The sequence below is a fragment of the Vulpes vulpes genome, chromosome 6 (assembly GCF_048418805.1).
Source record: "Vulpes vulpes isolate BD-2025 chromosome 6, VulVul3, whole genome shotgun sequence".
Classification (NCBI taxonomy): Eukaryota; Metazoa; Chordata; class Mammalia; order Carnivora; family Canidae; genus Vulpes; species Vulpes vulpes.
This window is the reverse complement of record NC_132785.1, coordinates 129,321,462-129,348,756: the sequence shown is the minus strand read 5'-3', so window position 1 is coordinate 129,348,756 and position 27,295 is coordinate 129,321,462. Positions and strand designations below refer to the sequence as shown.

General features: G+C 60.7%; 2 protein-coding genes across 2 annotated transcripts; one reads left to right on the top strand and one right to left on the bottom strand.

Annotated features, from left to right (window-relative positions):
- Positions 1–5,837: 5,837 nt before the first annotated feature.
- On the bottom strand, positions 5,838–12,658 carry TRMT61A (tRNA methyltransferase 61A). Its single transcript, XM_072762399.1, has 4 exons — positions 12,542–12,658; positions 11,724–12,083; positions 9,052–9,318; positions 5,838–7,219 (listed from the first exon to the last, which is right to left on the bottom strand). Exons 2-4 carry the CDS (start codon positions 12,052–12,054, stop codon positions 6,948–6,950), a joined length of 870 nt encoding a protein of 289 aa, XP_072618500.1. The 5' UTR covers positions 12,055–12,083; positions 12,542–12,658; the 3' UTR covers positions 5,838–6,947.
- Positions 12,659–18,863: 6,205 nt separating this feature from the next.
- On the top strand, positions 18,864–22,449 carry CKB (creatine kinase B). Its single transcript, XM_026012651.2, has 8 exons — positions 18,864–19,290; positions 19,585–19,806; positions 20,007–20,161; positions 20,235–20,367; positions 20,597–20,768; positions 21,480–21,603; positions 21,790–21,979; positions 22,058–22,449. Exons 2-8 carry the CDS (start codon positions 19,614–19,616, stop codon positions 22,234–22,236), a joined length of 1,146 nt encoding a protein of 381 aa, XP_025868436.1. The 5' UTR covers positions 18,864–19,290; positions 19,585–19,613; the 3' UTR covers positions 22,237–22,449.
- The last annotated feature ends 4,846 nt before the right edge of the window (positions 22,450–27,295 follow it).

Here is a 27,295-nt window from a genome sequence, read left to right as displayed (position 1 = left end):
GGCAGTGGGGCAAGGGCAGGGGTGCAGGGCTGAGGGGAGGGTCTAGGAGGAGAAGGGGGGGGTCAGCTGGAGCTGGAGAGGCCAGGGGAGAGGCTGCCCCCAAGCACCCAGGGAGCAATGGGACAGAGCCTCCTCTGGGGCCGAGCTGAGGGGCCCTGCTGCCCCAGCTCCCTGCCCCCCCCACCTCCACGCTGGGGCTACTCTGTGGGCCAGCCTCCACCCCAGCAAACCCACCTCGGGGTCCCCGGCCCCTGGGATCTTGAGGAGCAGAGACTGGATGGCTCCCAGTTGCCCTGCCGCAGCCTGCCTGCTGCTCTGCCACCCGCCCCACAGCGGAGACCTGCTGGCCGCCCCCCCACCCCCACCCCTTCCCAACACCCAAAACCCAGGCCCTGACTTAAGAGGAGCCTGTTGGCCTGGGGAGGGGAGGCCAAAAGAAGAGCCGGGCAGGGGCTTCTGACATCCTCCTGCTGCCTGGAGAAGCTAGAGCAAATAAAAGGTTGAACCGGGCTGGAGCATTTTTCCTTTAAAAAAAAAAATGTACTATGGAAAATGTCAGGGAAATGCAAAAGCCGGGAAAATGCACAGCCTCCAGGTCCAAGGAGTGCCTGGGCTGCATCCCTCCCTCCCGCCTCCTCTCCCCTCACCCTCACCGCAGTCCCGCGAGGCCGGTTCCCATTTCACAGTGTCATCAACTCGCCTAAAAACGTTGTCATTCCTTAAACCCACGAAATATCCAGTCAAGGCCTCCCATTTCCCGAATGTCTCATTTTGCAAAATGAACTCTTTGGTTTGTTCAAGTCGGGACTTGAAGGGGTCTGTGTGCAGCTCGGCTCAGGAGCCAGCGGGGAAGCCAGCGGGGAGCCAGCGGGGAGCCTCCGGAGACGCTAATCTCCAGAGTAGGATTTGGGGACTTGACACAAACATTCCAGCCAGGCCAACGTGAAATTAAGCTCTAATTGACAACAGCATGGCTCTGGAGAGTGAGGTAGATGGTGCTGGAAGCCTCCATGGAGTTGGCCGAGCTCAAGATGTGCTCGGTTTACTTGTTTTAAGAAATAAAAGAAGGAATGACAGTTTGAGGGACACCAGGTCCTCCAATGTGCATTTCCAGGAGCCCCCCCTCCCCCCCGGGGGTGCTGATGTGGCTGGTCCAGGGGTCACGATGGGATGGTTCCTGGACACACCTGTGGCCAAAAGTTGGGCTTGGTTCTGCCGCGGGGAACACGCGACCCAGCTTGTAGGTCTGGCCAGCAGAGAGGGCCGAAGCCTGGCCCTGGAAGGTCCTTCTGCCTCCCAGGGACGACACATCGGACGTCACTCCAGAGACAGGAAGTCAGGAAGGGCTGCTGACCCTCGGGTCGTGTCAGAGTGAAGGCCACTCAAGCATTTCTTATTCCCCCAAAATGCCTATTTGAGCTCGGACATTCCTGTCCACGTCCTGTCCCAGGACACAGTGATTTCTGTCCCTCGCTCGGGCGTCTGGACCTTGGGTCCCTGCTTGGCTGCGGGGACAGGCTGGGAGGGACCCAAGGGCCGAGAGGCCAAAGGTCCTCCTGGGCCAGGTGCTGGGGGGCTGGCACACAAGGAGGCCTTATGGGGGTGTGTGGGGAGGGCTGAGTGGGGCCGGATTCTGGGCAAAAGGGCTGCTATGCCACGTTGGGCTCGAGGAGCAGGACACCGGGGCCTGAGGGCTTGGAGACACAGGAGCCCTGAGAATCCTCCCCACCCCCCTGCCCCGCCTTTATCCAGCACAGAAGGGAGGAGGGCCGTGCACAGGGTCAGAGGGGGGCCAAGCTGGGCGAGAGAGCAGAGAGCAGGCCGGGGGCAGAGGGGGGAGCGGCAGGTGGGCAGGGGGCTGCACAAGAGGGGGTGGTGTGGAGCCCACCCAGGAACACTCTCCTCCCCACCCGGCCCCTCGGCTTCTTCTACAAATGGGCCCGCACCCAGCCTGTCCCCCTTTGAAGGGACAGATGTCAGGGAGAAAGCTGATTACCACTGTCAAAGGCTGGAGGCTGTGACCGGAGCGCGGTGAGCATGACCCAATTCCGAGCTATTCTCAGCGCGGTGGGAGCCGAGTTATTCCCTCCCGCCGACGCTGCTGCTCCAGGCTGCCCGACTTTGAAATGCCCTCCTCCGGGGGGAGCCCCGGGCCCACCCCTGCTCCCCAGGCCGGCCGCACCGCACCCAGACCCCAGGGTGCCCTCCCCTCCCCAACGAGAGGACAGGCTGCGTGACCCGGGCTCCGACGTGCCCGCCTGACCGCCGGCCCCTCCTGCGCCTGAGCCAGAGGCCACGACAGAGTGGCCGGGCGCAGGGCGCAGAGCAGCGGGGCGGCGGCGAGGTCACGGCGGGGAGGTCGCGGCAGCGAGGTCACAGCGGGGAGGTCGCGGCAGCGAGGTCACGGCGGCTCAGCCCCACGGGCCAACAGGCCTGGCTGAGGTCGGAGATCGGCCAAGCCACAGATGTGAGAGCGAAGTGGGAGCCGCTACCCGCCAGCCCCAGGCGCCCTGGGATGGGGCAGGTGCTTGTTTGCAGCTCGGGGTGGCAGCTAACTCCCACACCCACCTCCCAAGCGGGGGTCCACCAAGTGCCGTGGCCCAGGCCAGCCTGAGGTTCTCGCTGTTCTGTTTTCTTACACAATTAACTATAAGCACAGTGAGTGGACGAGCTGGATTTTCAATGTCAAATCTTGTCTCCTGTTATCCCAATAAACTAGTCAAGCACCCTGGGTGCAGAAACCTATTCGAAGGCCTCAAACTGCAAACGGCATTCTCAGATGGACCCAGGGGCGGCCCCAAAAGTCTGGCCTTGGAATCTGAAAGAGACACTGAGGGCTTCCTGGAGGCGGTGTCAGCAGTAGCTCCCATTGGTGATAACAATCACAGAGAAGGTCTAGGGCCTGGCTGGCTCAGTGGGAACGGAGTGACTCTTGATCTCTGGGTCATGAGTTCGAGCCCCATGATTAGTATAGAGATTATTTAAAAAAAATAAATTTTACCTTAAAAAAATATCAGAGGGCACCTGGGTGGCTCAGCGGTTGAGAGTCCACCTTCAGCCCAGGGCGTGATTCTGGGGTCCGGGGATCGAGTCCCACATCGGGCTCCCTGCATGGAGCGTGCTTCTCCCTTTGCCTCTGTCTCTCTCTGTGTCTCTCATGAATAAATAAGTAAAATCTAAAAAAAAAAAAAAAAAAAAAAAAAAATCAGAAATGTTCTGAGCCCCGACTGGGCAAATGCTGACCTGATAATTTCGTGGCGGCTCCTCCCCACCCCCACCCCAGGGCAGGCACTGTGTTCATCCTCATCCCTGCCAGAAGGAGGGAGGTGACTTGTCACCATGGCACCAGAGGGAGGACGGGGAGCAGGCAGGCTCAGAGCCCGAGCCTTTAAGCGCTTGCACCCCCCCCAGTGGAGGGCAGAGCGAGTCCGGCCTGGCCTGGCAGCCTGGCGGAGGCTCAAGTCCAAATCCCTCGCCCGCTGGGACTGCAGGGGCCACCTGCTGGCAAGGCCTTCGTAAATGTCCCAACCCCCACCTCCACCCAGAGCCTAACCCCCTTCTCTTGCTTTGCTTCCTCCAGGCACTTCTCACCTGCGCCGTCTGGGCCAGTTCCCGGGAGCTCCTCAAGGGCAGGACGGGCGGCCCTGGACACCTGGGTCCCCAGCACCAGGAGGGCGTGCACAGAGGGAGGGCTTGGTCCTCCCGGACTGGACAGGGAGCACCCCGCGGGGCTGGAAGAGGGCACAGTGGCCCCCACCTGGATGGGGAGCCGAGCCCGGCACCTGAGGCCCCGCCAGGAGGCAGGGTCGCCCCAGGCTGCCGCAGAAGCCCCCGGGGCCCCGGGGCGGCCTGTGCCCAGGGCAGCCTGCAGACCGGGCGGCTCCCAGCTGGGCGGACAGGCGCCTGCGCTGTGCGGTGTTCTGGGGGGGTGGGGGCGCCTCGTCCCCATCGTCCAGCGTCCACCAGCCCTCGCGGCCCCTGCGTGGCTGCCCCTCTCCCCCCTTAGGAGCCTTCCAGGCTCACGGCAGAAAACCCTCCGCCTCCCCACCCAGGACCCCCCACCCCATGGGCAGGCGGAAGCCAGAGGCCTGGCTCCTGGCGAGTCTTACTTCCTCTGGGACTCAGTTTCTCCACCTGCGCAGTGAGCCAGGGCGCGGCAGAGATGACACCCTCTCCCCGGGCCCGGGGTCCCACACAGACCCCCTCTGTGGTTGGAGGCCGTGGGGGGTTGGTGGCTGCAGGTCTAGGCAGCAGGGTGACGGGGCAGGCACGGGGGAAGCGCACCGCGGCGCTTTGTGGAGCAAACAGCCCTTCCCAGTCACAGTCCTAGGCAGGGGGTGGCCCCCAGGGGCCTGGCATCGGCTATGCCACCCACGACCCGGCCCCACGCGGCCCCCCGGGCAGGAGCGGACGGCGCACAGCGAGGGCTGAGGAGGGCGAGGCCTAGGCGCTTCCTGGGGACCCGAGCCGCCCCCACGGACGACCAGGTGGACTCGAACCCTGTCCATACGGCAGGATCCTGGGCTTCGACCCTCGGAGCAGCGGAGCCGGGGTCCCTCGGCCTTCAGGGGGGCAGCAGTGGAGGTGGTCAGGGGCGAGACACCTCGACTCCTTGGGCAGGAGCAGGGTGGGTGCAGGAATTTCCAGGAAAAAGCGGTCACAGGGAGCGTCTGGGTGAATCCTTGCCCTGTGACAGCCCCATGCTGCTGACTCGCAGATGACGGGCCCTGACCTGCTGACCACTCACTCACCACGGGCCCTGCCGCTGCCTCTGGACGCCAGGCTCCCTTCTGCAGAGGACCCTAGGCCGAGCAGGAAGCTCCTGGGGACATGAGTGCGGTCTTAGGGGGTGCACAGGGGCGGGGGTGGGGTTCAGGACCACATGGAGCTCCAGGCGGAGGCTGGATGGGGCCTGGACCGCTACCTGGGGCAAGGCTGACACGGGGGGCGGGGGAGAGCCGGCTGTGAGGGGCCTGGGCTGAAGAGCCGCCCTGTGCTGGGTGCAGGGCTCCTGACCCCGGCCCTCCAGCCCCCACAGGCCCAGGGACGGCCCAGGCCTCCGTCCTCAGCCCCACACGGTAGCTGGGGCACTCAGGAGGGCCTATGTGCCCCGTAGAGCATGGAGGGTTGTGCCCGCATCAGATGTCCTACGGGTCTCTCTCCAAGGCCAGGGTGAGGCACTGATCCCTCCTCTGGCCCCCAAGCTAGGCATTTGCTCAGAGGTCAGGACAGGTCCAGGGAGGGGCAAGAGCCCTGGGCTGGTGGTTCCAGGGACCGAGGAACCGTGATGGGGCTCAGAGCTTGCCAGGAGTCTGGGTGGGAGAGGGGAGGGGAGGCCCCCGGAATCGTCCTTCAGTAGGCCCACCGGACCCCGGCCTTTTCCAAGGATCCCAGGCCTGGATGTGGCCTTGGGCTGGACGGCAGGCCTAGGGGAGGGGAGCTCTTCCGGAGTTCAAGACCCTGCAGGAAGCACAAGAGGCTGCCCGTGGTGTGAATGAATGCAGGGCCAAGCTAGGCTGTGAAGGGGGGGTCCAGTGCTCTGGGACAGATGGATAGACGGGGACGGACACACACACACACACACACACACACACACACACACACGCACGCATGCACGCAGACCCTCCTCCTCCCCCACTAGGACAAGTGGCCCTTTCTGCAGCTGAGTGGGGTGGCCACACACTTGCCCCTTTGTCCACCATGTCCCAGGCTATTATCCTGGAGTCCAGAGCCCCTGGGACAGGGACAGGAAGCAGGGGCCAGGGCTGTGTGGGAAGGTCCAGCCTGGACACTGTTGTTGGGAACAAGACTGGCTTGAGGGGCACCACAGAGACCAGTTAGCACGGCAGAGTGTTTATTTCTCCGCCAGGCATGGTCAGGAGCCAGCCCTGTGCCAGCACAGTCCCCTGGGGCTCTTGTCCAAACGTGGGAAAACCAAGGCTCTCGAGGACAGGTGAGGCCAAAGACAGACACTCAGGCCCTTCAGGAGTTGCAGCAGGCAGGGATGCCAGCCACTCAGCGCCCAGCTGGGGACCAGGACGGGACAAGCGGCATCTGTCCCCAGCCCTAGAGCAGCTGCCCTCCGTCCTGGATGCACCCTCATGACCCCAGGGCTCCTGTGAGAGGCAGGCGCACCCAAGTAGCTCTGGGGCTGTTTGAACATCCGGGGTTCAAAGAGCTCTGAAAGGGATTGGCCGAGTCACTGGAAGCACTTCACTGTCCCCCTCAGGGTCCTGGCTATGTGACGCTATGTTCTCACTGAGATGCCAGGGGCTGTGGCTGGACCAGGGCCACGGAAGGCACTTCCCAGGGGCAAAAGCGAGGCAGATGGGCAGGGCTGCCCTGGGCCCAACTCTGATAGGAGGGGATGCAGGACACTCCCCCTTGGCCTGTATGGCCCCTAACAGGGTGGGTCAGGCCTGAGGCCACACAGCAAGAGCACTTCCCCTAGCTGCTGGCCAGCCAGGCAGCACTGGCTCTCAGGGGCAGGGGGGCCAGGGCCCGCCCCCTGAGACTAAGTGGGAACTCCATCAGGCCCCTGGTCCTCCCCGTCTGAGTCCTTGCTTCCCCACCTCCCTGCCAGTTTGGGGCCACCTGGGAAGGCGTCAGACCTGGGCCCCACCACCTACACCCCTCAATTCAACAGGCAGAAGAGCTTGCAACAGCGGAGACCAGACCGTGTGTGGCAACAACCAGCAGAACAGACGCTGAGCCCAGCAGGGAGTCGGGCAGGAGGCGTTCCTCCCTGGGGACCGGAGGGGCTGGAGCTGGCTGGCCGGGTTCCTCTGCCATGGCCGGCCCCCTGGGCCCGCCCCTCGCATTTCTAAACACAGGCCCAGGCGGGAGTCCGCTGACCATATAAGGCGGCCTCTGGCTGGGCCGCATCTCCCTGGCCCCGCTCCACATCGCTCCCGCTCCCGCCCCAGGGGCTCCTGGCGGGAGGCCTCCTAGCCCGGGGTCTTGGTGGCAAAGGTCAGGTAGCCAGTGTGGCCCACAGCCTCCTTCATGGGCGTGCCGCTGCGGAAGGGGCTGGCGTCAGGGCTGGCCTCGGGGCCCAGGCTGGCTCCCAAGTCGGGTGCAGGCAGGCTGACGGTACGCACGTTGTACACCTGGGGCAGCACCTCCAGGGTGCTCAGTTCTGAGAAGCCTCGGGCTGCCAGCGCCTGGCACGTGCGTTGGACTTGCTCGATGCACGGCGAGAAGGAGCAGAAGCGCCCACCTGTGGGGAGCCAGACATGGGGTCAGAGGGCAGGAGGGTGCAGGAGCCAGGCTGAGGGCTGGGGATTGCAGCGGGGAGGCGAGGCCCCCTCCAGTCCCCCCGGGGAGACAGGCATGGGTAAAAACTGCGGTGGGGCTGGGGGTGCCGGCCAAGTTCTTGGAGGCTGGCCATGCCCTCAGGCACATAGAGCCGGACCCCAGGGTGGAGGAGAGGGCAGGGGCTGGAGGGACAGGAGCTCTCCTTGAGCCACGTGGAAGGGACCACTCAGGCCAAGCCCGCTACCCCGATTTCAGCTGGCCTTGGGCAGGTATTGCCATCTTCCACTTCTACAGGGACGAACAACCAGGTGGGGGTCAGGGTGGAGCCTTGGCCCGGCAGCCGCCCAAGCACTGTGCCCAGAGCAGCTCTAACCATACCGCACAGCAGCGGTGGGGGCTGCGGCTGTCACAGGAAATTAGAGGCTGTCACCTGCTCTGGGAACAGGAGGCGCCTACTCTGAGCAGAGCCTGACGGCCAAGGATGACAGGGTGCGGGCGGGAGCTGACAGCCCCTTCCTGCCACCTCCCACCAGGGCCCACCCGCAGTGTCCCTCAGCCTGGCCTCTGTCCAGCCCACGTGCCTGTCCTGGCAGGGTGTGGGGAAGCCGAGGCAGGGGAAGGACGTGGCGGGGTAAGTCCTGGAATGCCCCAGAGACCTGGTCACCCCTGCCACACCAGGGGACACTGAGCCCCAGACAGGTCTTGAGGAAGGCGTGGGCTTGCAGGTGGCACGAGCAGGGTGGTCCCCAGGAAGGGACCTGACCCCCTGTGTACTCCTAGGAAAACAGGCCCCACCAGTGAGGGCCAAAACCTGGGAACCACACTTCATGGAGGTCAGGCTCACAGAGCAGGCGGGTGAGCCCACAGAAGACGGGAACCTCTGGGGCCAGAACCAGCAGACCCAGGGAGAGCCCGAAGGAGGGGCTTGGAGGAGCCTGGGGGCTGGGGGCGGCAGATGGTGTGGCTCCCCCGGGAAGGAACCTTGGCAGGGGGCCGGGGAGTGTGACCACCTGGGCCTGACATCCGTGGGACTGGGACAAAGCTGGAAGGTGTGGAGGTGTGGGGAGGGGTGTGGGGAGGTGTAGGGAGGGGTGTGGGGAGGCTGGGGCCCCAGGCTATCATGGCCGAGCCCAGGAACACGGCGTGGGACCCACAGGGAGCCGTGCCTTGGCACCTGTCTTTTGGAGGGGAGGCCCTTCCCCTGGGGCACCCTGGGCTCCCTCCCTCTGGCTGCAGAGCTCAGCAGGGAGGAGGGAAGGGGCCCTGGCTGCCTGCTCTGGCTCCTTCTCCAGAAAAGGGAAAAACCTAGGGCCTCACCAGCGCCTCCCTGGCTCAGAGCCAACCTTCCCGCCTCCTTCCCGCCTCCGCATCCAGCATCTTCCCTAAAAGGGGCCGGTGCGCTGGCTTGTGGCTGGGGGGAAGGGAGACTGCTGGCAAGGGTTGGGTTCAGGGGCTGACCCCCCGACCTCTGAAATGCCCTGACCTCTAAAGTGCCCCATAGCCTGGGTCCCACACCTCACTGAGGTGGAGTCGCCACATTCCCCAGGGAACTCAGACATTTCCCACCTCCGGGTGGGAGCGGGGTAGGCCAAGGTGCAGGCGCTCAGCTGGAGCCACTTTGTCTCAGACCTTACTCCTCCTGGCTCCAGCCCGACCCACCCTGATTTCAGGTGCAAGGAGGCCCTGGCCTGGCCATGCTGCGTGGCCTGGTGGTTTCTGACCTCTCTGGGCTTTGGATGACCCGCACCCAAAGCCAAGCCCAGGAGCTCAGCCACAGCCGCACCCTCACTGTACCTTCAACCTTGAGGGCGTCCCAGGCATGGCCCACGGCCTCCCAAGGAGACGGGATGTCCAGGAAAACAGCATCTGCCACGTGGCTCACGCCAAAGCCGCTGCGGCACACGTCCTGGTTGCGCACGGTCACCCAGCGGCCCACTCGATGCTCCTGGAACTCCTCCCGAGCCTTCTCTGCCCGCTGCTGGTGGAACTCCACTGTGTGCAGGTGGCCTGTGGGCGCGATGGTGCGGATGATGGCGTGGGACACGGAGCCGCTGCCAGTGCCTGGCGGGACAGGACGGATGTCAGGCGGGACTGCTGGGGACACTCAAGAAACACCTCCACCCTCACCCTGAAAAGATCCACACGGGGCCCCCAGGGTCAGACGATACTGGTTACTAGTGGGCATCACTCCCACAGCTGCCCGGGGTCTGGTTAGCTGGGTCCGCACCGGGGCCACGTGGGGATGGGAGCAGGGATTTATTTCCCGAGGCTGCTGTGGGTCCGGGGGTGAGAGTGGCAGCCCTGCCCAATCCCAGCACAGAAACAAACCCTACTGCCCAGACCTGGAGGCCAGAGACCCTACAGGGTCTAGACAGAACAGATGGGGCTGCATGGGCTTGCCCCACACCCTCCACCTGCTGGCTGGTCCCGCGGCCCTCCTCCCTCAAGCTCCTGGCCCACCCAGGTGGGTCCATCTCCTTGCCTCTCACCTGCCTCCACCACAGGGAGTGCAGCCCTGCCCTGGCTCCGCCTGGCCTCATGGCACCATGGCACGGCAACCAGCTTGCCATATGGCTCCAGTCTGCCACGTCATCGTCCCCTGGTTCTCTTCCAACTGCACTGGCCACTCCTCAGCTGCCTTCAGCTGCCCCTCTGCTTGACTGCCTATCTGGCAGTGCCTGGCCGTGTCCCTGCCCCTGCCATGACCTCCTCTTGCCCCGGGGGTTTCAGGTGCCAGCCTTGATGAACGCTCCCCCAATGAATGCCATGTTCCTTTGCTCCAGACTCCTACCTAGTGGCTGGTGCACACGCACCACCTCCCCTCAACAGCCGACCAGCACTCTGGCTCTGCGTGAAGGAGGGCAAAGCTGGATTGGATCTGCTCCAATCCCAAACCCCTCCCAGCCAGCCAAGCTCTCCTGGGTCCAGTGGAGGACACCCACGGCTCAGCCAGACACCATGAAGGCACCCTCAACTCCCCTCTCCGTCCCACATGCAACCCACTAGTAACTCATGTGTCCCCCCCTCCCCCCACCCTGCCACCTGGCTGCCTGGGCCCTCCCTCCTGACTTTGTGCTCACCACCAGGCAGGCCACCCTTAATCCAGCCTCAAGCACAGTAGAGGGATTCTCTTCACCTCCGTCAGCCCATGCTTTCTCCTCCCCACACAAAGCAGAGTCAGACCCCGAGGGCCCTCTGAGCTGTGCCCGATTCTCCTCACCTCACTGCTGGCTCCTGCCACACTCACCTCCCTGCTGGGCCCTCACTTAGGGCCTTTGCATGGCCTGCCCTTGGGGTGACACCCTCCCTTGGCTGTTGGTATTGCCTCCTTCTCATCATTCCCAGCTGAATGTCCCCTTGTCACAGGCCTTCCCTGACCAGCCTAGCTGGATGGACCCCTGGGAATCACCCTCAAACACGCAGCCCTGTTTTTACAAGCCTCACAGCTTCAACAGCACTGAAACGGTGGCACTGAGCTTACTATCTGCTCAGGGAAGCAGAAGCCTGGCCTGTCTTGTTCATGGCTGTACCCATAGTTCCCAGAAGGGGAGCTGGCACAGCAGAGCCCAGGAGCATGCCCACTGCACAGATGCTGTCCATCCGCCAGTGGCACCCCATGGGCCCTGTGGCTGAGCAGCTGGCCTCTGCCCAGCTTCTGATCACGCTCTGATCCACAGCTCAGTTCTGCATCTGACTCTTCCCATTTCAGTGTTTGGCTGGGCAACAGGAACCATCCAGCTGTCCACCTGGAGGGGAACAGGATGGCCTCAAGTCCTCAGGAAGCTGGAAGTGGTGGTGCTGGGGACCCATCATGACTGTGAAGCCCAGATGCGCATCCGACGAGGAGCATGCTGGAAATCCGGGTGCCTCTGGGCCTGGGCTATGGCTGGCCGGGCTGTATGCTTCAGTGTCCATCCCAGGTGGCCCCAGCACCATGTGCAAGGGACAGGAACGACCTCAGGCCCCGGGCTCAGTGGCAGTGGTACTGGCTGAGGATGAGCTTGAGGCAAGTTCCCTAACTGCAGTGAGCACCTTGGGGCAGCCCCGGCCTCCCTCCAGGAAGGGAGGAGTTTGCCAGCCCAGGGCCTGGGTGGTCAGGGACTGCTAGGCCCGGCACTCTGCCTTCCGTCAGCACAGCGATAGGGACTGGCAGTCAGCACCTCGGCCTGAGCCGAGTGCCACTCGGGCTCTGCCCCAGCAAGGCAGGCAGGACTCTCACTGAACAGCAACCCCTCCGAGCGGAATCCCTGATCCGGAACCATCAACTCTCATTCGGGTTCCATTACCAGCCTCTTAGCTACTTCCCTTGCTCCTCAGTCCCTGCCGTCAGCCCGCCCTGTTCTGGTACAACAGAAGCTGAGCCCGTGCTCTGGAAGGGCAGGCTGGACGCTGTCTGACGTTGGGTCTGACCTCCACGATCACGCCAATTTTTCAGGATCGGAATGGAGGCAGCTCAAAGAACTCACCGGATTCACAGACCACAGAACCAGGCCGAAGCTCCAGCATCATGGTGAGCAGAGCAATGTCGGTGGAGTAGAGGATCTGAGTGCGGTGTGGCAGGTTCAGCGTCCAGAGCTCAGGCGTGGGGTGCAGCACGTAAACCCAGCCGCCTCGACCGCAGGTCACCTTGGAGCCGAAGGGGCGGCCGATGAGGTCTACTGAGTGCCGCAGGACGCCGTGTCGGGTCTGGGTCTGTGCCCCGCGCTGCACACGCACGGCTACCATTGCACCATGGCCCAGTGACAGGATGGCCGTGTCACCCTCTTTGATCAGCTCCTCGTACGCCACGAAGCTCATGGTGTTGCTGGCTGGCAGGTGCCTGGGGCCTGGGGGCAAGCGTGTGGGCTTGAGCACGTAAAGCTCACCTGCAATCTGGGCCGAGGGCGGGGAGCCCCAGAGCCCAGGCGGCGGGCGGGCGGGGCGGGGCGGGGCGGGGGGGGGGGGCTCGGTCCGCGGCAGCGCCCTGGACTGACGGCACGACAGGCCGGCCCAGGTCACAGGTGGAGGGGCTGACGCGGGGCCCCGGCACAGGACGGGCTCCGAGGGGAGGGCCAGACCCTGTCACCGCTTCTCAGGACACGGGCTCCCATAGGCGGGAGGAGGGGCCGGCACAGCGGGCCGCGGCCCGGGGCTGTGCTGTCACCGCCGTGCGGACCCCTTCCCACCCTCCCCGCGGGCGGGCTTCCGGGGGACGCGCGGCAGGGGCTGCAGGGCAGCTGAGGGACCCCGGAGAGACGGGCGTGCGCCGGCCCGGCGCGGGGAGGGACCCGCGCGGAGTTCTCACCCGCCACCCGCGGCGGCCTCCGCTCCCCGACGCTCCGCACGTGGCTCCGCACTTCCGGCCGCGGCCCGGCGCCCGCCGATGACGTCAGCGCCCCGCCCCGCGCGCGGAATGCCGGGACCCGCGGGCGGCCCCTCCAGCCGGCCCCTCCCGCCGGGCCCGGCCGCTGCGGCTTCCCGGCGTGGACGGGCTCGCGCGTCCGCCCGGCCGGGCTGCTGCGGGCGCCCCAGGGCCGGGCGGTGGCCGTGCGGTCACGCCAGGCGGGGCCCCGGGGGGATTCCGGAGCGCGACCTCCCCCGCCGCGGGGCAGGGCGGGGCCGGGCTCCCGCCGGGTGGCTGAGGCCGGCGGGGGGAGGGGGGGCGGGGACTCGGAGCCGGCTGCTCCGCGGCGGGCCTGCCCCCGGGCACACCCCAGGCCTGCGCTGCGGCCTGCCCTGGGGCCCGATCTCTCCGTCCCCTGCGGCCGGGCCCCCGCCTCTGCCGTGGCCGGGGTGCGGAGCCTTCCCCCGGGGATGGGGATGTGAACAGGCAAGGGGCTCCGGGGCCCCCATCCTCAGTGGGGCCAGCGCGCTGGCCACCAGCTGCCTGCGTGGCTTCTCCTGGCCGCGCTGCCCTTGCCCTCGACAGGGAGACAAGCCAGCCCCACCTCTGGCTTGCCAGCCCCCCCTTCCAGGCGATCTGCCGGATGCACCTTCCTGAGTCACCCCCTAGCTGCTCCCCCTGGGAGATTTCAACTTTCTACTTCTGGGGGTTCCTCTTCCCCAGCCTTTCCGCTGCAGTGTGGAGCTGGGGTGGGGCGCCTGCTCAGAGCCTAAATTAGGACTTGGCGACTCGGTAGTGATTTCCTGTGGTCCCAACTTCCTTCCCAGTTGCCTCTCCGTCCCTAGCTGGCTGGCCGGCTCCTGCAGTGCCCCCTCCTCCAGGCGGCCTGCCTAGAGTTGCCCATCTGCTCCATCTGAGCCTGTCCCAGCCCTCAGCCTGCATCCTCAAGCTCCAGCTGATTACCCACCAGGTCAGGTGGGCACCTTGCCCAGAGCAGAGTTTTTATATTGGGGCTCTCCTAAGAAGAACTGATTCTACATAAGCTCAGCTAAGTGTCAAGGCATTAAACCCTCTCCACAACCAGATGGAAAGGTGGGGGTTGGGGGGATCACTTTACAGATGGGAAAAGGGACTCAGAGGTTAGGTAGTTGCTTAAGGGCACATAGCCAATGGGGCCAGAGTGGGACTGGGATTTAAAGCCGGTAAATCTGGGATCCCTGGGTGGCGCAGCGGTTTGGCGCCTGCCTTTGGCCCGGGGCGCGATCCTGGAGGCCCGGGATCGAATCCCACGTCGGGCTCCCGGTGCATGGAGCCTGCTTCTCCCTCTGCCTATGTCTCTGCTTCTCTCTCTCTCACTGTGTGCCTATCATAAATAAACAAAATTTTAAAAAAAATTAAAAAAAAAAAAGCCGGTAAATCTGACTTCCCAGAGCCAAAGGTAGGTTTGAATAAAGGTGACAACAGGCAGGAAAAAGACCCTGGAGAAAAGGTCAGAGTCACCCTAGGGGAAAGGGAGAAGCTGAAGATGCCCAGTGGGGGAGGCTGCTCCTGGCAGGGATCAGGTGACCTGAAGCCCTCCCCTCTCTGACTAGCCCCAGCCTCCTACCCTATAGAGCTCTATAACCCCAAAGCAGCTGTCACCCCTCTCCTAACCCCAACCAGCTTCCCCTTTGGGTTCTTCAGAGCTCAGGGACAGGGTACCAGGAGGAAGCAATGTCTACCCTGACTGCCTTCCTTTTTTTAAAATATTTTCCTTTTGAGTAATCTCTACATACAACGTGCGGCTCAAAGTCAAACCCTGATATCCAGAGTTGCATGCTCTACCCACTGAGCCAGCCCGGCGCCCCACACCCTGCCTGTCTTCTGAGCACAGGCTCTGACAATGACCTGTGGTCTCCTGCTTGGCCCTCCCACCTGGCCTATCTCTCCGGGCCCAAAGCTGGATCGCTGCTGGGCAGGCTGAGTGCCCTAATGCAAACCTGGGGACTCCACGGAAGCGCCCCTCCCCCTCCAGGGACAGCTGGTTAATGTGCAACCAGGTGTGATTTCTGAGGAACCTGGACCATAAACTATCTGGGTGACGTCATCCAGCTTCTTGCCCAGACGCCGCCAAACCGGCTTCTTGGGCCCTGGGGAGAATGGAGGGTCCACAGACAAGGGCTCGGTCACTAGGGCGATGTTCTCGCTCAGATGGAGGCTGGACCGTCCTTGCTCCTCTGCTCTGGGACCACCCAGGCTCCCCAGCAGTCCCTGCCTTGTAGGGGCTGCCCCGACATTTGGGTGTAAAGGTCTTGAAGATCTCTTCCCCTCCTCCCAACACAGCTGTTGACCATCCATGCTGTCAGTCTAGTCCAGCTGAGGCTGGGCCTCCCCCAGGGTCCCCGCCATAGGCCCTAAATTAAGTTAGCCCAGGGCCAGGCACTCCAGGCCCACTGAGGGATTGCTGGACCTCTGACCTATCTCTTCTGTCACTCACCTTCTGATTTTTCTTTGCTTATTTGCAAAATGGATAAAACACCCATGTCAGAATGCTGAGGACTGCTGGAGCCTCCAGCGGGAGTATCCCCAGGGCTCAACCTTGAGCAAGCCAGCCCCAAGCCCCTGGACCTCCCTCTCCAGCTTGGGCCTTGCTCGGGAGGGAGAGGGTAGCCGGACCTTGGTGGCCTGAGGGTGGAGTGGGGGTGGTTCTTCTGAGAAGCTGCAGAGACTGAGGACAAAGAGGAAGCCCTGAGTGCCCACCCCCATGTCTGAAAGCCACGTTGGCCTCCAGATATCCAGAAACAGAAACTTGAGCCCATCAGGCTTTTGGGGGTGGGGAGGTGGAGAGGGCAACTGCAGATTATTTCTAAAACCGGAGGAAGGGGCTGCAGGGGGGGGCAGAATACAGGAATTCCAGTCTTAAGGGACACCTGCTGTCTGGGCAGCCTGGGCCATTGGCCTTTTTGTCTTCTTGGTTTGTTTTATGTGCCTAAGAAAACGCTGACTGAAAGCAGGTCAAAGCACGCCAAGGTGAGCGAGAGAAGAGGCAGGAGTCCCGTGTGTGGTCAGCACCCTTTGATGTGCACACCGGCAGAGGTGAAGGGACTTGCTTGTCCTTTGGGTCTTTGCTCCAGTGCCCATTCCTCAGAGGCATGGAAGACCCTGGAATTCCTCTGGGGCTCTGCCTCTGCCCTGCCCCCACCCCAGCAGCACCCACCTCCTTCCAGAGCCCGACAGTATTTCCTTCCCGTTCACGTGGCTGCTTGCTCATGGCCAGCCTTCTGGCAGCAGCGTGATGTTCACCTTGCTGTCCACGGAGCTCCCTGTGCAGGGATTCTGATTCTGTGGAACAGACACACAGCTAAGCTCTTCTCCCCCTTTTTCTTGCTTTAGTCACAGAACAATGGTGGACGTTGACACACAAGCTCCAATTCACCGTTTTATTTCTTCTCTTTCCATTCCTTTTTATTTTAAAGATTTTATTTTTTCATGAGAGACACAGAGGGAGAGAGGTAGAGACACAGGCAGAGGGAGGAGCAGGCTCCATGCAGGGAGCCCGATGTGGGACTCGATTCTGGGTCTCCAAGATCACACCAGGAGTCAAAGGCAGATTCTCAACTACTGAGCCACCCAGGCGACCCCCCCCCCTTTTTTTTAAAGAAAGCTTTTATTTACTTATTTAGAGAGACAGCATGAGCCTGAAAGGCAGAGGGAGAGGGAGAGAGAATCTCAAGCTGACTCCACCCAGAGGGCTCAGAGTCTGTCTTGGAGCTCAATCCCATGACCTTGAGATCATGACCTGAGCCAAAATCAAGAGTCAGAGGCTTAGCCAGACTGAGCCACCCGGGCGCTTTTCTCTTTTCCTTCTATTGAACGATGGAATTACACTGCTCCAAGTTGAAAGCAGACCTCAAATGGTTACACTGTACAAGCTATGAGATTTTTAAACTTATGACAAGGGACGGAAGGGAAATTCTACTCATTGCAAGGAAATCCTTACTTAAGCTTCAGTGAGTGAAAAGCAGTTAAAACCCATGAAACTGGGGCACCTGGCTGGCTCAGTCTGTGGAGCATGCGACTCTTGATCTCGGGCTTTTGAGCCTCAGATTGGGGGCTGAGATTACTTTTAAAAAGATTAAAAACAACAACAACCATGCAACTTCAGCTGGTCGTCCTTAGTTCAGTCTCTATGAGGAACTGGCGTATGTTCTCGCGCTGGTCATCCTGCAGCTGACTTCCCCATACTGCGGATGCTCAGTTGCATCACCATTGTAGGCAGCTTTCTTCTTAAGCACCTTCACTAGTTTCTTTTCATTGTAATCATCAGTGATGCCTTGAAAGTAGTAAGGGTCTTTCTGCCATTTCTCTGTTGAATTTCTTTTGAAAATATTTTATTCATGAGGGGCTCTGAGAGAGAGAGAGAGAGAGAGAGAAGAGAAGAGAAGAGAAGAGAAGAGAAGAGAAGAGAAGAGAAGAGAAGAGAAAAGAAGAGAAGAGAGGCAGAGACATAGACAGAGGGAGATGCAGGCTCCCTGTGGGGGGCCAAAGGAAGCCGCTGAAGCCCTGAGCCGCCCAGACACTCCTCTCTGTTGAATTTCTACGTGTATATGATTCTCAGCAGGAAGCAGGTCATCACTTTTATTTGCATTAGCCAAGGGTTCAGAAGGCTGGAGGTTCTGGATAGCAGACATAGGATAGGATCCCTTTTCCTTGGTGGGAGTGGTCTGCAAAGGGCCTCACGGGAGCAGACAGATCGCTTCAAAAGGTGAAGGGGGTGAGGAGGAGGGTGCTGAGTCCTTGCTGGTGGCTCAGGGACTAGTGGTCTCTTTTTATTTTATTTTATTGTTTTTATTTTATTTTTTTTATTGTTTTTAAAAGATCTTATTGGGACGCCTGGATGGCTCGGTGGTTGAGTGTCTGCCTTTGGCTCAGGGTGTAAACCTGGGATCCCGGAATTGAGCAGGGAGCCTGCTTCTCCCTCTGCCTCTATCTCACTCTCTCATAAATAAATAAATAAAATCTTAAAAAAAAAGATTTTACTTATTCATAAGAGACAGACATAGGTGAAAGGGAGAAGCAGGCTTCCTGTGGGGAGCCCAATGTGGGACTCCATCCCAAGACCTCGGGTTCATAACCTGAACCAACGGCAGACACAATACCACCGAGCCACCCAGGCACCCCTTTAACTCACTTTTAAAATAGCTGTGTAGGGCAGCCCGGGTGGCTCAGTGGTTTAGCGCCGCCTTCAGCCCAGGGTGTGATCCTGGAGACTCAGGATCAAGTCCCGCGTCGGGCTCCCTGCATGGAGCCTGCTTCTCCCTCTGCCTGTGTCTCTATCTCTCTCTGTATCTCATGAATAAATAAACAAAATCTTAAAAAAAAAAAAAGCTGTGTAATACTCCCACGCTGGGTACACGCCTTCCTAGCCCTGGTCAGTCCCCAGGTGATGGGCATCGAGTTCTATCCAGGTTCGTTCGTGCCTTTGCTTTTCCCACTGCACATTTCTATCTGCAAAGAGGAATGAGACTGTCCTTTGTGCAGGCTGGATTCCTAGAAATGGGATTGCTGGGTCATGGAGTACAAACATTTTTAATTTTAATAGATACTGCCAGATTACTTTCCAAAAAGGACGTGGCAGTTTACAGTTGCAGGGAGTGTGTGAATGCCGTCTCCACATTCCAACCCATAGCCAGCACTGGCTGGTGTCAGTCTTTCACAGTCTTGCCATCTGGGCGTGCTTGGGGCGAGGGGAGGAAGGTACAGTCCTTGTTGTTTTAATTTGGAGGATTCTGATTTTCAGTGAGGTATTTTTCTTTGTTTCTAAATCACACATATGCTTGTTGTTTGTTAGTGTTTCCTCCCGTCTTTCCCGAGTCTCTGGGGACTGCCTTTGGGGGTGGGGTGATGAGATGAACTTGTCCCCCGTCCAGGGCTGGGGTCTGGAGACTCTGAGACTGTGCACTCCCCAGCGGCCTACCAGGGCACAGTGTTCGCTCATCTACCAGGAAAGGCTGGCCCCGGGGGTCTCTGGCTGGGGTTCCCGAGAACTGGGGGACTTGCCCAAGGTCACGGCACCGCGGGCGCCGCCCCGCTGGGCCCCCGCCAGACTGCGCCTCCCGCGTGCCTTCACTCTGCACCAAGATCGCCCGCGAGATGCCTGCGGGCACCTTGAGGAAGGTCGGCGGCGCCGGTGCAGCTCCGACCGGGCGGGGGCAGGGTGGGGGAGGAGCGAGTACCTGCGGCGGGAGCCCGGGACGCTCGCGCCTGCACCCTCGTCGCGACCACCGTGGGGGCTGGCGGGACCAGGGAAGGCCGGAGCCCGGATGCAGAGGAGCCCGAGCGTCTTCAAGCGCCCGGTGGCTCTCCTGCCTCAGTTTCCCGCCCGGACGCAGCGTGGGAGGGAATTTCCAGGACGTCCAAGGGCCTGAGGTTCCGGCAGCGGGGTCCTGGGCAGGCGCCGGACGGGGAAGGCGGGCTGCGCGGGGTCCGGGCGAGGGGACAGCAGAGGTGGGCGGCCTTGGGGGGGTTGCTGGGGGCCGCGGGTGGCGGACAAAGCGGCGGCACCACCCCGCAGCGCGGGCCAATGGAATGAATGGGATATAAATAGCGGCCAATGGGCGGCTCGCGTCGCGCCCCTTAAGAGCCGCGGGAGCGCGGAGCCGCCGCTGTTCGCCTGCGCCGCGCCCGGAGCTGCCGACGGACCGACTGCCCCGTCCCCGCCCGGCCACCCGGTGAGTGGTGCCACCCGAGGCCGCCTGTGCTCGGGGGCGGGGGCGCTGCTCACGGAAGGGCCTTGTAGGCCGCGGAGCCCTGCACGCCACGGTTCGCCGCCTGGAGCGCGCGCTGGCTGGGCCTGGGGTTGGGGTCCTGGGCGGAGCGCGAACGCCCCGCGCGCACTGCGGCCCCTGCTGACCTTGGCCGCGTCCCAGGGTGACCAGGAGCCCGGGCGGCGAGGCCCTGGGTGGCCCGCAGGTCCCGGGGGGCCCGGCGCGGCGGGTCCTGGCTGACCCCCAGTCTCCCCGCAGCCTGCCGCCCGCCGCCCGCCGCCGCCGCCATGCCCTTCTCCAACAGCCACAACACGTTGAAGCTCCGTTTCCCGGCCGAGGATGAGTTCCCCGACCTCAGCGGCCACAACAACCACATGGCCAAGGTGCTGACCCCCGAGCTCTACGCGGAGCTGCGCGCCAAGAGCACGCCGAGCGGCTTCACGCTGGACGACGTCATCCAGACCGGCGTGGACAACCCGGGTACGCGCGCCCGGGGCCGGGGTTGGGTGCGGCCCCCTGGTCCGTAAGACAGCCTTTGGGGTTAGGATCCAGGGCTAACCCCAGAACCTCTCTCAGGCCAGGGTTTCGGCGCCCCCTTCCCGCGCGGAGCCGCGGGGTCCTGAGGGGCTCGCTTAGGCCTGGCAGTGACATCACTGTCCCCATTCCGTGTCCCCCCCCAGGCCACCCGTACATCATGACCGTGGGCTGCGTGGCAGGCGACGAAGAGTCCTATGACGTGTTCAAGGAGCTCTTTGACCCCATCATCGAGGACCGGCACGGCGGCTACAAGCCCAGCGACGAGCACAAGACCGACCTCAACCCCGACAACCTGCAGGTGCGGGGCGGCCCCGGGTAGCGGGGCGGGCTGGGTAGGGGTCCCCGGCGCTCACCTCCGCTCCCGCCCCCAGGGCGGCGACGACCTGGACCCCAACTATGTGCTGAGCTCGCGGGTGCGCACGGGCCGCAGCATCCGCGGCTTCTGCCTCCCCCCGCACTGCAGCCGCGGGGAGCGCCGTGCCATCGAGAAGCTCGCCGTGGAAGGTAGGGGTCGGGCCGGCCGGTTGCCCCCCACCCCCCATCCGGCTTGTTTATCAGTCACCGCAGTCACCCGAGCCTCCGCTGCCACGCTCTTATCTGCGCGCCGGGTCCGGTTTCCCGGGGGGACGGAGGCCCAGCCCCGTGTCTGTGGCGGCCTGGGCCGGGTTCCCACAGAGCCGGGGGGCCCTGGGGGCAGGGGCTCGTGTGCCCTCCTGAGCGTGCCCCTCTGCAGCTCTGTCGAGCCTGGACGGCGACCTGGCCGGCCGGTACTACGCGCTCAAGAGCATGACCGAGGCGGAGCAGCAGCAGCTCATCGACGACCACTTCCTCTTCGATAAGCCCGTGTCGCCCCTGCTCCTGGCCTCGGGCATGGCCCGCGACTGGCCGGACGCCCGAGGCATCTGGTGTGTGCCCCCTTCCCCGCCCGCGGGTCCCCTTCCCTCCTCCCTTTGGCCCTCCCCCACGCCGCCGCCAAGGAGGAAGAGGGAGGGGCCGCGCTCCTGGGACAGGTTGGTGCCTCCAGGGCCTCCTCGTAGGTGACCTTGACGGCGCAGGTACGTGAAGGGACTCCAACTAGTGGAGGCCGAGGCCTCGCGGGATCTTAGAAGTGGGCGGCGGGTGGCGTCGGCTTCTCTCCTCCACTCTCCTCTTGGGAGCTGGAGCTTCTTGTTTTCCGTCTCCTTTCTCATCCCCTTCCCCGCGGGGACTGCCAGGTGCTGGGTGACGCAGACGCTTCCTAGTGGGGGTTGGGGGCGGCGGGAGGCTTATAGCCTCCTGCCTCCAGGGTCTGCGAAGGGCGGCTTCAGCCGCCAGATGACGCGTCTCCCTGCCCCTTACCTCCTCACTGGAGCCGCCGACCCCCTCCCCCACACCTGGGTCACACCGCAAATGACTGGCAGGCTGGGGCACAGCTCAGGTCCTGGCCTCCCTGCATACCTCCAAAGTGTGGATGGCTCTGGGGTCCTGGCAGCAGCCCAAGTATCTGGGTACAGCTGGACTGAGCACCTCAGGGAGTTGGAGAGTTTCTGGGGTCTCAGGCCCCCCTAGAGCTTTTTTTCTGGATGTATCCTGAGACCATAGTCCTAGGAGGCGGCCTGACTGTGCCCCTCCCCCAGGCACAATGACAATAAGACCTTCCTGGTGTGGATCAACGAGGAAGACCACCTGCGGGTCATCTCCATGCAGAAAGGGGGCAACATGAAGGAGGTGTTCACTCGGTTCTGCAACGGCCTCACCCAGGTCAGGCCTGACTGCCCCAAGCTGGGCTCGCACAAGTGGGCTTTGGTGCCGGGGAGGGGGCAGGGCTAGCTCCAGAGCTCAGGCAGGGATGTGGGTGTCCCCACCAATTTCCCTCGCTCCAAGGGTCCCAGCTGGTCCCCCCAGGGGGCCTCTCAACCAGGGCTCTCCTCTCTTGTCAACCTCCAGATTGAAACACTTTTCAAGTCAAAGAATTACGAATTCATGTGGAACCCTCACCTGGGCTACATCCTCACCTGCCCATCCAACCTGGGCACAGGCCTGCGGGCAGGTGTGCACATCAAGCTGCCCCACCTGGGCAAGCACGAGAAGTTCCCGGAGGTGCTCAAGCGGCTGCGGCTTCAGAAACGAGGCACAGGTGAGTGGGACGGGCCGTAGGCAGTCTTCTCTCCGGAGCAGGCCCCCACCCGCCTTGCTGACCTGGTTGTCTCCCCAGGTGGTGTGGACACAGCTGCGGTGGGTGGCGTCTTTGATGTCTCCAACGCAGACCGCCTGGGCTTCTCAGAGGTGGAGCTGGTACAGATGGTGGTGGATGGCGTGAAGCTGCTCATCGAGATGGAGCAGCGGCTGGAGCAGGGCCAGGCCATCGATGACCTCGTGCCTGCCCAGAAGTGAGGCCCCAGCCCGCACCTGCCACCACCACCAGCCCCGCTGCTTCCTAACTTATTGCCCGGGCAGTGCCCGCCATGCACCCCTTGATGTTCGCCACTTGGCGGCTGAGCCCTTAGCCTCGCTGTAGAGACTTCTGTCGCCCTTGGTAGAGTTTATTTTTGTGATGGCTACGATGTTGCTGATGCTGAAATAAACTAGGGTTTCGGCCTGCTACCAGTCTCCGAGCACCGTGTCCAATTGTAGGTCTACCCTTTCTGCTTCACTTTCTGTAAGAAGGGACAGTATGTTCCATGAACTCCTCCCTTGCCATCCTGTCTACTTGGCTCCCTTACAGGCCTGGGATGGGCTGGTGAGGGAGAGGGAGGAGGAGCTCCACCTTGAGCAACTAGGGGCATTCCGGCCTGTGGGGTGAAGCCTGGCACTTTGCTCAGCCCCATCCTGCTGAGTGGGGGAAGTATATGCTGGGGCAGTGGTGGGGGGAGGGGGTGTTGGAGGGTGAGGAGCCCAGGAAAGAAAAATGCCTTAATCCTGTTTCTCCTCTGGTCAGGGTCTCTGCCACCCCTCCTCCCCTTCCTCCTAGCCCTGGGGCCCCGTTGGGAGTCCCTCCAACATGCAGCCGCCTCTCCAGGACCCTCAGCATGCCCCAGCCCCTTGGCCTCCATGGTGGGCCCTGGATAGGAGTGTGGGCTCCTTGGTCTCTGTTCCCCAGCTACTGTCCCCGGTTGACCTCCACATGGTGGGCTGGGCCTGGGCGTGGGGAGTAGAGGTGGGCCTGTTGAGCCAGCCAGAGGCAGGATTTGTCCTCCAGCTCTGCAGTTCTGCAGACAGCCAGTGCTGCCACCTGCTGGCCAGGGCCACCTCGATCCTCCCACTCCCCCACCTGGGTCTGGGGCACCTCAACTTTGCACTTTGGGCCAGCACCCTAACACCCCCAAGGCTACCCTGCAACTGGCGAGAGAAGCCGGGCATGGCCTCTGTGCCTACTGCATCCTTGGGTGGCAGCAGTCTTACTGAAGATTGGGGTTTCCTGTCCCACACCCTGGGGCCCAGGACAAGTAGGCTAGGGGGACAGCAGTGGAGTAGAAGCTGCAGGCGGTACTAAGCTGCAGGAGGTGCGTCCTAACCATCTGCCCTAGTGGCCAGGGTGCATTTGCGGGGCCCACCCAGGTACTGTCCAGGCCAGGGAAGGGCTTAGGTACAGAAGCTGGGAGTGTGAACACCTGGGTGGGATGGTCACAGTAGGGAGGACCCCTGGTGTGCAAGGTTGGCAGGGATAGGGTCTCTGAACCCATACTTGGGGTCTGAGGCTGGCACCTGGCTCCCTCCTTGGTGACTGGCCTGGAGCATACATCAGGTAGGGCTCACCTTTTTTTAGCTTCAGGGTCTCCGGTCAGTGGGGACCGGGCCAGCCCAGAGTAGACTGCAGAATCTGGTAATTTGAGGAGAAAGGGCTTGCACATACATGGACATTCCAGGCGAGGGCCCTCCTGCTTGTACAGTTTCAGGAATAAGTGTTCCCATTCCATCCTGAGCTGGGTACAGGTACCCGGGGTCCTGTCAGGCAGGGACTTAACGTCCTATAGAAAATGTTTCTACATGGTCCAACTGTTAAGACTGGGCACTTCCTTAACTACTAGTGGTTACGTAAAATAATGAGCCAAAACTTCCAATCACCCTGTGCAGGCCTCCCAACATGATCCCCTAGAAGCCCTGGTGGGCAGGGCGTGGCTCAGAACTTCTTCCTGGCAGTAAAAGCTTACCTCCCCTGGAGCATTAAAGCACCAGCCCCACCCTCGCCTGTGCTGCCACATCCAGAACCTGGGCCCTCTCAGGAAGCTGGGCAAACAGTTGTGCTCGCCAGAGGCCCAGAACTTTTACAAACCGTTTGTTTCCTTTCAACCTGTAATTTTCTCTTTGCTCACTTATATTCTTTTTGGGACAGGTGGGGCTAACTGCTCTCCCCTCACTGGGGGTACCTCGGCTTACCAGTCCATGGACTCTCCGACCAGAGTCCCCATAAACTCTCCCTTTCCTCTGGACTCCTGAGATCCTTAAACAGGGGGAGTTTAATTTTCCTTGAAATCAGTCAAACACAGGAAGTCTGAGGACACCCTATCACGCCACAATATAGAAGGAACACACTCTTACTCGTTCTCCATCTTGGATGGATGCCACCAGTCAGCAGTTCTAAGAGCATCCATTCCTGCAACCCGGCCACAGGCCCCCAACCCCTGGCTCATCCTGCTAGGACGTGGGCCCATTCCCATCGCGGAGCTTCTCAACTGCATCCTCTCATGTCAAGCAGGTGACTCTTGCTGGGGGGGGAACTTCTCTAGGCACTGCACCCCAGCCTCCAACCTCTAGATGCCAGTAGTGCTACTCATTCACACTGACCTGGCCAAATTTCCCCCAAGGGCCAAAAAATCTCTTCCTGCCTTTTTGAATAGGAGTTATTTTTTAAAGTAAGCTCTGCCTCCAAGGTGGGGCTTGAATTCACACCCCCACAACCAAGAGTCACATGCTCTATTGGCTGAGCCAGCCATGTGCCCCCATGCTCCAACTGCCTCTTTGACAACCACTGCCCGACAGAAGTAATTAAGAGGTACAATTACTCAGAATGGGGAAAAAGTGTCCAGGACTGCCAGCAATAAAGGGCTCGTTAAAAATCCAGGCCACCTGCCTCAATGAGGCACCACACAGGCATCCCAGCAGTGTGAAGAACTCAGCGAGACGGAGGCATGCTTAAAAAAGTTGAAGTGTAAAAGCAGGTTATAAAACAGCTTGTACTCTGGATCCCAGAGCATGTGTGGAAAAATCCTGCACAACAGTAGTTAACTGTGGGTGGTGGGGTAACAGGTGATTTCCTTCTTTATACTGTTTTCCAAATTTTCTACAGTGAACATGTATTACTTATATAAGTTGAAACCAATTCTTTTTTTAAGTGGTGTTTAAAAAGATGCTCTCATGTGTCATAGTTCGTGGGAGACCGCTAAGGCAGGACTTCACTGCCACCACCCCTCATTGGATCCACACAAATTGATAACTGCCCTTGGGGTTGGAAAAAGAGGTGAGAGAGGACTGGCTCAGGGTTACCACTCTGAGACCACCCTCCCCAGGTCCTGGGCTTCTTTCATCGCTCTTTCACTTTTCAGAACATTCTAGACCTCTAGTATGTAGCCCCTGCTGCTCTCAGCAGTGGCTGCATAGGCAGCAGCTGCATGGAAGGCACCTCATACTGCACTTCTATTTGGAGCTGCCTGGTGCCCCTACCAAAGCTGCCTAATGTACCCTGGGGCTGCACCCTACACTCAAGCAGATTCTGAGTTAACTTCCTTTTCCAAAGGTAACAAAGGGGAGTGGTTTTTGATTCACAAGTGATGTCTTTCTGGCTGTGAGATTTCCATGGAGCAGGGGGGGCAGCAAGTCATTTTGCAGAACTGTGGATTTTACATGTGAATTGGAAGATACCAATCTTGATTCCCAAGTCTGTAGAGACTTTGTGCAGGGATCCATGCACAGCATCTGGACTCTTTCCCCACTTTCTCCCCAAACCTGTCTTTCTAGAACTCGTTCTGCTTTACTGAAGTCTTTCAGAGAAGCAAAGATGATGTTCTTGGTTTCAGAAGTCCTAACTTTTACACTCTTCTCAGAGTTGGGGGCTTGTTAAATTTAAGGCTCAACTTCTATAATTAACCTTAAGACCCCGAAAAGCTAAAAGTACTCTTAGTTCCTCCCATTTCTGATGAATGTGTGCAGAGACAGCTGCTTGTCTCCTAGCAGCCATTCTCCCCTCTGGCTTTTATAACAAAACCCTGGTTTTGAGCCTGGCATGCAGCTGCCCGGCTAGAGGAGCATATTTCCAAGATGCCCTCGAGGCAGCTACAGTGTGGTCATGGAGATAAAATGCTCCAGCAACCATCTTGGGCTGGGAGGCAAGGGCCAGCCCAACTCCTGCTGTGGCTATGGGGCCTGGGGCTGGGATGCTGCTCTGCCATTCATAAACCCGATGTGGCCTGGCTCAGGGTTTCAAGGTCAATCTATCTAAAAATTTAGTTGGAACCCAATCCAGTGGCTCTGGAAACACCACCTGGCCCCCACCATCCCAATGTGCACTCAGGGTGGCAACATGGGAGAGCAGAGGCACAGCAGATGCACCAGCACCTCCAGCCTGGCTTTCATTTGCTGCCTTTGGCCTGACCTGGGGCTCCTTTCTGCATGCCCGTTTCCTGCTCTCCCCTGGATGCCCAAGGTCCACCTATGCCCAAATTCCAGGGCAGACCTCCCTGCCTGCCCTAGCCCACCTTTTGGGAAGGACTTCAGTCCTCACCTGTCATTTTCCTTGGGCTTTGTCCAGTCCCACCCCCTGTCATACACTTGCTTTGCTGTAAATTTTCTAAATTTTCTCTCTCAGAGCATGGACTGTGGGGTCAGGGTTTGGGGTGTCCTCCACCCCAAGTGGGCTGTTCCCATTACTGGTAAAGGTGGCATGTATTAACAGATTCCCTGGGGTTATTCCAGAAATATGTGACTTAGCAACAAAAGACAACTTCCATTAAATTTTCATTAAAGTGGGATGCCTGGGCGGCTCAGCGGTTGAGTGTATGCTTTCGGCTTGGGGTGTGGTACCAGGGTCCTGGGATTAAGTACCGCACTGGGCTCCCTGCATGGAGCCTGCTTCTCCCTCTGCCTTGTATCTCTGCCTTCTGTGTCTCTCTCATAAATAAATAAATAAAACCTTAAAATTTTTTTTTTCGGGGCATCTGACTGGCTCAGTAGGTAGAGCATGTGACTCTTGATCTCAGGGTTATGAGTTCAAGCCCCACGTTGCTCACAGAGATTATTAAAAAATAAAATATAGTAAAATTTTTTTTTCTTCTCACCAAAGTAAAAAGTCTAGTTTTGTCAATACTTTTGACCCATCAACTGGTCACCACATTAAGAAGCACTTTAAATGCGTTATACTTTCAAGAAGAAATAATAAAGGTGGCACATAATGAACCACACTTGAAATTGCTGACTTTGTGCTTGATACGATCCACCTGCACTGCTGCAGTGAAAATCA

Bases quoted from the DNA above. Each gene is read 5' to 3' on its own strand.
- TRMT61A (XM_072762399.1), bottom strand. From the start codon at position 12,054: ATGAGCTTCGTGGCGTACGAGGAGCTGATCAAAGAGGGTGACACGGCC. The intron at 9,319-11,723 runs GTGAGTTCTTTG...CTGTCCCGCCAG, and splicing joins TTCTGTGGTCTGTGAATCCG to GCACTGGCAGCGGCTCCGTG. The intron at 7,220-9,051 runs GTACAGTGAGGG...GGCTCCCCACAG, and splicing joins GGACGCCCTCAAGGTTGAAG to GTGGGCGCTTCTGCTCCTTC.
- CKB (XM_026012651.2), top strand. From the start codon at position 19,614: ATGCCCTTCTCCAACAGCCACAACACGTTGAAGCTCCGTTTCCCGGCC. The intron at 19,807-20,006 runs GTACGCGCGCCC...GTCCCCCCCCAG, and splicing joins GACCGGCGTGGACAACCCGG to GCCACCCGTACATCATGACC. The intron at 20,162-20,234 runs GTGCGGGGCGGC...TCCCGCCCCCAG, and splicing joins TCAACCCCGACAACCTGCAG to GGCGGCGACGACCTGGACCC.